This window comes from Grampus griseus (assembly GCF_964374135.1).
Source record: "Grampus griseus genome assembly, chromosome: 10".
NCBI classification, from domain to species: Eukaryota; Metazoa; Chordata; class Mammalia; order Artiodactyla; family Delphinidae; genus Grampus; species Grampus griseus.
Window position 1 is genome coordinate 28,036,381 of NC_139004.1, and position 12,116 is coordinate 28,048,496.

At 33.6% G+C, this 12,116-nt stretch overlaps 1 protein-coding gene across 2 annotated transcripts in view; it reads right to left on the reverse strand.

Moving 5' to 3' along the window:
* The window catches only part of CD2AP (CD2 associated protein), a 103,750-nt gene that overhangs the window by 27,699 nt on the left and 63,935 nt on the right, over positions 1-12,116 (reverse strand). For both annotated transcript variants that reach the window (XM_082663959.1, XM_082663958.1), the window contains exons 6-10: positions 7,895-8,082; positions 5,698-5,776; positions 5,214-5,308; positions 2,371-2,475; positions 915-951 (exon numbers count right to left, since the gene is read on the reverse strand). In XM_082663959.1, the coding sequence (XP_082520085.1) occupies positions 915-951; positions 2,371-2,475; positions 5,214-5,308; positions 5,698-5,776; positions 7,895-8,082 (504 nt within the window). The remainder of the gene's footprint in view (positions 1-914; positions 952-2,370; positions 2,476-5,213; positions 5,309-5,697; positions 5,777-7,894; positions 8,083-12,116) is intronic.

Sequence of the window (12,116 nt, forward strand, 5' to 3'; positions counted from 1 at the left end):
CACATTCTCTACAATACCACTGTCCAGTAGAACTTGCTGTGATGATGGAAATATTCTGTTTTTGTGTGGTTCAATACTGTCCATTGAGACTTGAAATGCTGCTACTGCAACTACAGAATTAACTTTTTTATTTTATTTAATTTTAATTAATTTTAAAAGCCCAGTATGACTAGTGGCTAAAAAGGCTCCAATACCAACTTCCATAAAAATTACTTTTAACTTATCCTTGCTCTCAGATAAGGTTAGCAAACACAAAGCTGAAACTATGGAGGAGGGAAGGACTTGCATTATTCTAAAAAAAGAGCAAATCTTTCAAGGAAAACAAAAATTGGACAGCACTTTTAAAAATCAGAAATCAAGGGCTAGAACTTATAGAAATAGAGTCAGATGACAAAACTCTAACTCTGGAAAACTCTTCTAGGGACTCCATCATTTATTCCACTGTTTAAAAAGGAAAAACTAAACTCTTCTAGTTTGCTTAAGCCTTATCACACTCTCTGAAGGAAGAGTATATAAAAAAAATCAGTATTTGTTTGCAGCATTAAAAAATGGATTGCATCTGAAAAGGCAGAATAACTTATTAACTAGGTAAATATAGTGTCTTCTTTTTTAATATATTGTTTTCTATAGATTTAAGCTTAGTCAATTTTCTTAACTCAAAATGCCATATAACAAAAATATCTAAATTATTTTCAAGATTCCTATTTTATACAGTTTGTACTTTAAAAAAAATACTGACAGATATTAATACATGTGAACATTCAATTTTTATATATTTTTAAAAATTATACATAGCACCATAATATTTAATTTTTGCTAAAAGAAAATAAATGATTTACAGGAGACCCAATTTCACCATTCTAGAACTTAAAAATATGAAAAATAGCCATCTGAATAATCTGTTTCGTACTTACCTGGACCCTTCGCAGGTGGTGGTGGTTTCTTTGGTTTCTATTAAAATAATAATTGTGAAAACAGTAAAACACTTACATTTATAGTTATAGTTAAAGTAAACTCTGATCATAAATGATCTAAGTTACATAAACATCTCTCCTCATCCCATCCCTGTCAAAAATTATAAAATCATAAGATTCAAACAACTCCACAAAAGGTCACAGATGAAAAATATATTCTATTAGAACAAATGCCTCTTTGATAAAATTCAAATATTTCAAAAATATCACTGAGTTAGATAAATTTAAAAAAATCTTAATGATGAGCAAAAATATTCTCTCCTGCCTTCCCTATTTTAAGATTCCTATGCACCATTTTACCACTCTTTAACAGCTGAGTTTTTTTGTCGGGGGGAAGGAGGGGTGGCAGGGAAAGGGAGAGAGAAAGAGACTTTGTTTAAAAAGAACAGGAGTAGCAAATAAATATATCTAGCTTTCACCCTTGGTTATTCAGCACTCTCAAAAAGAAGATTAAAGGCAAAGGTCTGTTTTTCAGTTTATTAAAATTCTCTTGGGTTTACTCATTCACTCATTTTTGCCTTAAAAAACTTGAGACACATTTCTAAGTATGTGAATTTCGTTTTTCCACATTAAAAAATAACTGATAATCAATATTGCATAAACACCTAATAAAAACCAAAAAAAGAAAATGTGTTTATTAACAAGAATATAAAAATAAAGCACACCCGAAGGCTGTTGAATTAATACTGAACGAAATCTAGCAAAGGAAGAATCTCAGAGAGTGTAAGCCTTCGTACATTATCCTCTTGTAATTTACTTTAAATGAAAGACTGCAAAGGTTAGAGATTTCTGCATTGACTTAAATCAAATATAGTAGACTGTCTTGCTGGGGTGTGTCTGTTCTCTGTATAACTCTTTCCCTCTAATTTAAAAACTCAATTAGATTCATCCCTCCATAGGCGATCAAGCTGTAGAAAAGCAAAAGATCACTGATGAATGACTCAGTGTCACTTTATTCACTGTGAGACATGAGATAGATGTATTAAATCCTGTAAGCAGGCAAAGCCTTCTCACTCTCCCAAAAATGCAGTGACAGAGTAATAGTAATCAATAGTACCTTAAAATAAAAATTTCCAACAAAATTAAATAAAAATATAATTTTTCTTACAGTCAAGTGCTAATTTGTCTAAATAGTATGGGCAGCCTTTTTTCTTTTAATTATAATAAAGTAATAAAGACTAGGTTAATTTTTAGTTAGGGGGAAAGGAAAACAGGAATAAAGCACAGAACTGATACATTGTTTTGTTTTACCATAATTCAGATAACTTTCACCTGATTATATAAATCTGAAATCCCCTCAGAAAATTATTGTTACTATGTAAAAAACTTGTTTTTTAAGAAATATTGGCAAAAGGTTTTTTTAAATTATTATCATCACTGAAAAAGAAAAGCTTACAGGAAAGTCCTTATCCAGTTCATTTATCTGAACAGCAAAATTGTCTGGAAATACTCCTTCTTTACCATTAAGTTCACCCTTCCACCAGCCAGCTTCTCCAGTCTCCTAAACCGCAAAATGAAGAATAAAGATAATAGTGGTTATCTCTAAATAAGAAAAAAGTTAGCAACAAAATAGGAAAATACTGAATTTCATTGTTGCTACAAGGAAAAATAAAGACCTAACAGACTTTGAGGTCCTCCTAAAAAAATATATTGCCCACACATTACTTCAAGCAGCAGTTATAAAATTAAGTTTAATTTCTTAATTAGTCAAATAATTTAAAAATTCAGGGGACTTCCCCAGTGGGTCAGTCGGTAAGACTCCACACTCCCAATGCAGGGGGCCTGGGTTCGATCCCTGGTCAGAGAACTAGATCCTGCAAGCATGCTGCAACTAAGAGTCTGCATGCCTCAATTAAGAAATCCGCATGTCGCAATTAAGAAGCCTGTATGCCACAACTAAAGATCCCACATGCCACAATGAAGATCCTGCATGCTGCAGTGAAGATCCCGTGTGCCACAACTAAGACCCAGGGCAGCCATAAATAAATAAACAAATAATTTTTTAAAAAATTCAGTTTACAAGGATAAAAAAGAGAGGGAAGAGAAAGGAAAAGGAAGTAGAAGAGGAGGGTGGTGACAGAATATAAATTTCCAAACTGTATCTTAACATTCTTTTCAACACTTTACACACCAAAAATTAATCACATTATTCATTTGCTTTAGAAGTTAACAGAATCTTCTACAATTCCTTCCAAATACCCTTCCATGAGAAATTAGTTGTTATCAATCCAATCTCCATGTGTATTAAAAATTATATGCACTGGGGGGGACTGGTCAAGATGACAGAGTAAGCAGACCCTGAGCTCACCCTCTCCAAAATTAAAACTATTTACAGTAGAGCAACTATCAATGCGAATGACTAGCAGAAAAAAATTTCCACAATTAAAGATATAAAGAAGGAACCACAATGAAACAGGCTGGAGGGGCAGAGAGACAGTATAATCAAGACCCACACCCCTGGGGAGGTCATGCACAAAGGTCAGGATAATCACAACTGCAACACCTAACAAGTGTTGGGGAAGATGTGGAGAAAAGAGAACCCTCGTGCACTTTTGGTAGGAATTTAAATTTGTGCAGCTGCTATGTAAAACAGAATGGAGACCTCTCAAAAATTAAAAATAGAACTATCATATGATCCAGCAACTCTAATTCTTCGTATTTTTCCAAAAACAAAAACACTAATTTGAAAAGATATGCACCTTTATGTTCACGGCAGCATTCTTTACAATAGCCCAGATATGTAATATGTAAGCAACTTAAATATCCATCAGTAAGCATCTTAAATAAAGATGTGTTTCATATATATAAAATGTACATTACCATGTATATATGCATGTGTGTGTGTGTATATATATATATATATATATATATATTATTTATTTATTTATTTATTTTGTGGTACGCGGGCCTCTCACTGTTGTGGCCTCTCCCGTTGCGGAGCACAGGCTCCGGACGTGCAGGCTCAGCGGCCATGGCTCACGGGCCCAGCCACTCTGTGGCATGTGGGATCTTCCCAGACCGGGGCACGAACCCGTGTCCCCTGCATCGGCAGGCAGACTCTCAACCACTGCACCACCAGGGAAGCCCTATATATATGTTTTATAAGTATATAACGTATATTACAATGTAATATGACTGACACAAAAAAGAATAAAATGTTGCCATTTGTGACAACATGCATGGACCTCAAGGGTATTATGCTAAGTGAAATAAGACAGAAAGACAAATACCATCTCACTTATATGGTGGAATCTATAAAACAAAAGGAATGAACAAACATAATAAAACAGAAATAGGCTCACAGATACAGAAAACATACCGGTGGTTGGCAGAGGAGAAGAGGTTGGGAGGGATGAGTAAAAGAGGTGAAGGAGCTTAAGAGGTACAAATTTCCAGTTACAAAATAAATGAGTCACAGGGATGAAATGTACAACATTGGGAGCATAGTCAATAATATTGCAATAACTTTGTCTGGTGACAGATGGTAACTAGAAATAACAGATGTATAGAAATATCAAACCACTATGTTGTACACTTGGAACTAACATAGTGTGGTAGGTCAATTATACTTCAATGAAAAAACTTCTTTTAATTACATACACTAAACAATCTGTTAAGTCAATTTAAAACAATGGGAGAAATTTCAAAAATTACTTTAAAGGGATATAGCAAAAACAAATACTTTAATATTTCTCTATTACAGTTATTACAGGACTCTGCCCACACCCCAATACTGTAGGGTTTTCTTTTTCCCTAATTTATTCCAAGTTATAAAACTACCTCATTCTTTGAAATAGCTGCATCATTTTCCATAGTATGACATTTCATAACCATTTATATATTGATGGACATTTAAGTTGTTTCCCTATTTTTCTTCTTTTTCTTTTTATATTACAAACACTACAATGAACATTAGATGGGCAAAAAAATGCAATGAGGTAAAACAGGAAATGAGAACAGAACCCTGGCGGGGGCGGGGGGTGGTGTGGTTAGAGAAAAAACACAACTTGATGGTAAAAATAATTTCCAATACATCAATTATAACAAAGACAGACAATAAACGTTTGCTTAAAAAACCTTTCTGATCACTTACTACGTGCCAGGTTCTCAGGTCACAGAAATAAACAAGACAAAGTCACAGCCTTTCTAGAGCTTACATTCTAGTGGGAATGCGAGACTACTGAAAAATATTTCTATGAATAAATTAAGTGATTCACTGAAAACTGAGAAAAGTCTTACCTTACTTATCAACTGTATTATCTCCCCTTCTTTAAAAGTAAGTTCATCTTCATTAGTACCCGCATAGGCAAACAACGTTCTACAATATTCTTTAGCTAAAATGAAAATAATGAAGCTTCTATAAATTGGTTCTTTCAGCAAATACTTATTAAGCCTCTATTTTGTCTAAAGAAATGTACACTAGAAGGTTCTAGAGATGATTTCAATAATTTTGGCCAATACTATATGTTGAATTAAGTAACAATTTCATTAATCATTCATTCAAATAGTTACTACATGCCTACTATGTTCTAGGCACAGTTCTAACTGTATCAGGTACATCAGTGTACAAAGCATACAAAAATCCTTGACCTCATGGTGCTTACATCTAGGAGGATTTAACACTCCGATGAAGTAGTACAATGTAACAAACGTCTTCAACAAATCTAATAATATATTTGAGCATGCTTCATTCTTAATATGAAAATTTCATTCAAACACTTACCTTTAATTTTACTTTCAGTGTCTGTTTTTGTTACCTCCACACTCTGAGTTTTGGATCCTAGTGACTGTGTGATTAAGGGCTAGAATAGAAAGGATGGTGTCAATTATTTTAAGTTAGAACAAAGCTAATAATGTTAAACAAAATTTCCATTAACAGTTATCTAGCTCTCCCTAATGGTACTTATAGCCAGGTTAGTAATGTGACTGAAAACTGCCATGAAAAAGATAAATATCTGAAAAGCTACTTAAATGATAGCCCAGAACGTCTAGTTTTTAAAACTCCCTATCTTAAGGATAATAAACATACTCTGATACCCATAATACTGTGATTTATTTTAGAACCTCTAAAATAAATAAAAATAGCATTTGAAAATTTACCACATACCAATCTCTGAGCTAATAAGCACTTTACATACATTGTAACTTAATCCTTAGAACAATCTGCATAAAGTAGGCACTATCATCCACTCCTTTCATGGGTTAGGAGGCAGAAGTCTGACTAGACTAGAAGTCTGACTCCAGAAGGTGGACTCTTAAAACAACTGCATTAAACTTCCTTACAATGAGACAGAGTATAAAATAAAGTCTTTATACTTACTGCTGCTATCAGAATGAAAACATTTAGGTAATGTTACAACCCTTTGTAACAATATATAGTCTAGTAGGCAATTTTCCATTGTAATTGACTACAGGAAGTCCTTCATCTTGTACTAGTGTTTCCTTGAGTTCTGTCCTTAGAAGTAACACTACATTTGACCCTGGATTTCATTAGTTAAAAATCTGAACATACTGCTAATTTACCTATCATTCTGTGTTCTAGTTATCTTTTAAGATGCTCACTTTAATTTCTCCTAATTTTAACCATCATATCTTCCAATCTGGTCCTACAAACATAGCAAATGTGCTCCCTACTTTATCAATTCCTACATCAGTGATCAAAGAAAGCCTTCCAAGGCCATCCTATACGGTAACCCTGAGAGTACTCTCATTAACAACAACTCTTTAGTGGACATTAAAAATGGCAAATGAAAGATTACTGGTGTGATCATTAATCAAATAAAGTTATTCAATATAATCATAAGCTTCAGAGTTAGAAAGCGACCCCAGATCATCTAGCTTAATGTCCCTCATAATGCAGACATTGCTTCTAGACATTCCTAGCTATTACATGACTATACAGCACTATTCCAACAACAAGAACTCTAATCTCTACCTTTAAAACCAAGAATTAATTAATAATCTTAATGCCAGACAGTCACAGAGCTAGGAGAGGGCAGGACAGAAAGTACAAGTTCTCTTTCCTGAACCCAAATTATTATTACATGAGAAAATATGTAACAAGCTGGGAAAGGAAAAAAAAAATGTTGAAACTAACCATTTTAGGAGAAAACATCAGAATATATTTCACCAACCAAAACAGTCTTCTAAGTGAAATGTAACTAAAAAAGGCAAGTAAATACTAAAATATTTTAAAATCTTACGAGTTAAATAAGACATACAAATGAGCACTACAAGGGAAACAATGCTTTAAAAGTTAAGGGACAAGCCACCTATGTGAAGTACTCAATCTAATCTCCAAGGTGTTAACACCAGGAAGACTATATTCTAAAGATTGTAGCTATTTCCCCCACAACAGAAACTTAACAGTTTATTTTAAAATCTCTTATTAGTATGGTACATTCACTTTGATTTACTTCACAACGCCAGTGAAATGCTAATAAAAAATAAAGTTCTCCATACATCTAGGGCTAGCGATTAGATTTCACCATTGCTGACAATCCAGAGTAAAGTTAAGCGGTGCCTAATTAACTTAATATCTCACTGAGAATTCACTTTAAAATGGCCCATTTTAAGCCTACATCAAATTGAAAGAAAAACATATAATTTTAGCTTTAAAAGGAAAACAAAAACTTGCCTTTTCTATTTTTACACTATAACTAAAAATTCTAAAGTTTCCACTAAGAAAAGTTTGTGTAAAATTTACCCCCCAAAATCCAATTTTATAAGAATCAAACATAAACATTAAAGTAAGTCACTTAAACTTGAAAACAGTTTCTCACAGCCTTCTCATTCATAATCTATTATTGGCAATCTCAAAAAAGAAAAGGTAACAGAGTTGCAAACTAACTTTTACATTTTAAGAAAAGCTTAATGAGAGAATGAATGGGGTTAATCTAAGGAAAGCTCATCATTACTACCTTCTCTGGTTTTTTCTCTTCTGTTTCACTACTGGATGTTCTTGTCCTAAGTTTCACAGAGCCTTCTTTAAATATATCTCCAAATCCAACTCCTCGGATTTTCTTTGGCTGGGTAACTGATCCAGGTGCAGTTTCGTTCCCATTTCCCGGAGAAGGTAAAGGTGAGGTAGACCCAGTCAAAACAGTTTCTGAAAGGATAATTTGTTTTTAAAGAATGACACCTAAAATCACAAAAACCTTGACATTCCCCTTCCACAGTATTTATATTCTATACCTCCTAATAAAAAATGGTATAATATGGTATAAAATGGTATAAAAATAATAAAATGACTGAGTATTAAAATATCCCAAAGAATAAGATGCACTTTATACTGATTTTTTTTAATGCTGTTTAAAACAATTTTAGGTATTCCTAGTTAGTAAAATGCTAATCAGAAATCCAGGAAAGCACAGTATACCAGGTCCTTAAGAAGAGCATATCAAAATTTACAGCTCTTGCACAAACATGAAGTAATGTAAGACAGAAACATTAAAGAGATAAAGTTAATCATTTAAAAAAGTTACATGACCCAAACTGATCAAAATTAGGGTGATTTTCTGAATATAAAAACTGGTAATATTAGCAAGTTTTTGTTTTAAAAAGTCCACAGTTCAAGGCCTGTCATTTTAACTCAGGGATGAAGTAATTAATAATCTAAGAAAAAAGTTCTAGAGTAATCATCCAAGAAGATTCCAGAAACATTTCAGAATGAGGGCTGAGGGGTAGGGAAAAATACATGATTTCAGTTCATTTAATTAAGCAGTCTGTTGAAGTTTAATAGTTAAGAACAACAGAGGAAATATTAAAAATGGTAGTTACCATTTACTCAGAGCTTAATCTGTGCCAGCTATTTGCTGAGCACTATACATGAATTATACCTAATTTACATAATCACCTACAGGCTTAACATTAAGCACTATTATTCCTCATTTTCAAAACAAGTAAAATGGGCAGTTATTCAGAACTTTCCCAAGGCCATACAAGTAGTAACAAAGCCAACATTTGAACTGAATTCCAGATGACCCCAAAACCAGTCCTAAATATTTTAACATAATGACTCAGACAACAAAAGCCTCTAATCACACATTTGAAACTATCTGAGAATAAGTTAACAGAAACTACTTTTATGAACTTAAGAAATGCAATGCTAACAAGTACAGTGATCTACCCTAACCACTTGCAACGTTAGCCCAAGCCACATATATTTTTGGTGATATATTTTTAAATAAATTTTACTCAAAGAAAGTTTACATACAATAAAATGAACCCATTTTTAAATGGATATTACAATAATTTTTGACAAATGTATGCACCATGTAACCACAATAATCCAGATACAGAATATCCCTGTCACCCTGAAAAGGACACTTACACACGATCCCAGTCAATTCTTACTACCCTCAAGTCTCAAGAAACTTCAGATCTTCATTCCGTCAGTATAGATATGTCCTTTTTAAAAGTTTCATATAAATTAAACATACAGCACATAAGTCTTTTGTGTCTCCTACTTTTGCTAAGTATAATATGTGTTCCATGCATCAACACTTCATTCCTTTTTATCACTAATAGGTATTCCATCAGACAGGTATATCACTATTTACCTACCATTAAGAACATCAGCTGGTTCTTCATAGATGAACTTTATCCAATTTAGAAAGTTCCCTTCTGTTGCTATTATGAAGAGTTTTTATCGTAAGTGTTGAATACGTAAAAATCTTTCTGCATCTACTGAGATGACCATATGGTTTTTCTCCTTTAAACTTTTTAATATGTTAGATTATATCAACTTTTGAATGCACAGAATAAACCGCATTAGTCATAATGTATTAACATTTATATATTTTGCTAGATTTGATGTGCTAATATTTTGTTGAGGATTTCTGTGTTTATCTTCATGACATAAAGTGTTATAATTCCTAAAGTCATACAGACCTAAGAAATCTGAAAGAATTTGTGGAAGATTAAATGCTTGACAGAATTCAGGAGTGAAAACCACATAGGGAATTTTCTTTGTGTGAAGATTTTTTTCCTCTTTTTAACATCTTTATTGGAGTATAATTGCTTTACAGTGTTGTGTTAGTTTCTGCTGTATAACAAAGTGAATCAGCTATACGTATACATATATCCCCATATCCCCTCCCTCAAATCCTCCTTATCCCATTCCTCTACGTGGTCGCAAAGCACCAAGCTGATCTCCCTATGACATGCAGCTCTTCCCACTAGCTATCTATTTTACATTTGGTAGTGTATATGTGTCAGTGCTAGTCTCTCACTTCATTCCAGCTTAACCTTCCCCCTCCCCATGTCCTCAAGTTCATTCTCTACGTCTGTGTCTTTATTCCTATCCTGCCCCTACATTCATCAGAACCTTTTTTTTTTTTTAGATTCCGTATATATGTTAGCATATGGTATTTGTTTTTCTCTTTCTGAACTTACTTAACTATATGAAAGACTCTAGGTCCATCCACCTCCCTACAAATAACTAAATTTCGTTTCTTTTTATGGCTGAGTAATACTCCATTGTATATATGTACCACAACTTCTTTATCCATTCATCTGTTGATAGACACTTAGGCTGCTTCCATGTGCTGGCTACTGTAAATAGTGCTGCAAAGAACATTGTGGTACATGACTCTTTTTGAATTATGGTTTTCTCAGCGTATATGCCCAGTAGTGGGATTGCGGGGTCATACGGTAGTTCTATTTTTAGTTTTTAAGGAACCTCCATACTGTTCTCCATAGTGGCTTTATCAATTTACATTCCCACCAACAGTGCAAGAGGGTTCCCTTTTCTCCACACCCTCTCCAACATTTATTGTTTGTAGGCTTTTTGATGATGGCCATTCTGACCACTGTGAGATGATAACTCATTGTAGTTTTGATTTGCATTTCTCTAATGATTAGTGATGTTGAGCATCTTTCCATGTGTTTATTGGCAATCTGTATATCTTCTTTAGAGAAATGTCTATTTAGGTCTTCTGCCCATTTTTGCGTTGTATTGTTTGTTTTTTTTGATATTGAGCTGCATGACCTGCTTGTATATTTTGGAGATTAATCCTTTGTCAGTTGCTTTGTTTGCAAATATTTTCTCCCATTCTGAGGGGTTTTTTTTTTTTGTCTTTTTATGGTGCCCTTTGCTGTGCAAAAGCTTTTAAGTTTCATTAGGTCCCATTTGCTTATTTTTGTTTTTATTTCCATTTCTCTAGGAGGTGGGTCAAAAAGGACCTTGCTGTGATTTATGTCAGAGTGTTCTGCCTATGCTTTCCTCTAAGAATTTTACAGTGCCTGGCCTTATATTTAGGTCTTTAATCCATTTTGAGTTTATTTTTGTGTATGGTGTTAGGGAGTATTGTAATTTTGTTCTTTTACATGTAGCTGTCCAGTTTTCCTAGCACCACTTACTGAAGAGGCTGCCTTTTCTCCATTGTATATTCTTGCCTCCTTTAACAAAAATAAGGTGACCGTATGTGCATGGGGTTATCCCTAGGCTTTCTATCTTGTTCCACTGATCTATATTTCTGTTTCTGTGCCTTGATTACTGTAGCTTTGTAGTATAGTCTGAAGTCCAGGAGCCTGATTCCTCCAGTTCTGTTTTTCTTTCTCAAGATTGTTTTGGCTATTAGGTGTCTTTTGTGTTTCCATACAAATTGTGAAATTTTTTGTTCTAGTTCTGTGAAAAATGCCATTGGTAGTTTGATAGGGATTGCACTGAATCTGTAGATTGCTTTGGTTGGTATAGTCATTTTTACAATGTTGATTCTTCCAATCCAAGAACATGGTATATTTCTGTTTGTATCATCTTCAATTTCTTTCATCAGTGTCTTATACAGGTCTTTTGTCTCCTTAGGTAGGTTTATTCCTAGGTATTTTATTCTTTTTGTTGCAATGGTAAATGGGAGTGTTTCCTTAATTTCACTTTAAGATTTTTCATCATTAGTGTATAGGAATGCAAGAGATTTCTGTGCTTTAATTTTGTATCCTGCTACTCTAGTAGTTTTCTGGTGGCATCATCAGGATTCTCTATGTATAGTATCACGTCATCTGCAAACAGTGACAGTTTTATTTCTTCTTTTCCGATTTGGATTCCATTTCTTTTTCTTCTCTGATTGCTGTGGCTAAAACTTCCAAAACTATCTTCAATAACAGTGATGAGAGTGGGCAACCTTGTTTTCTTCCTGATCT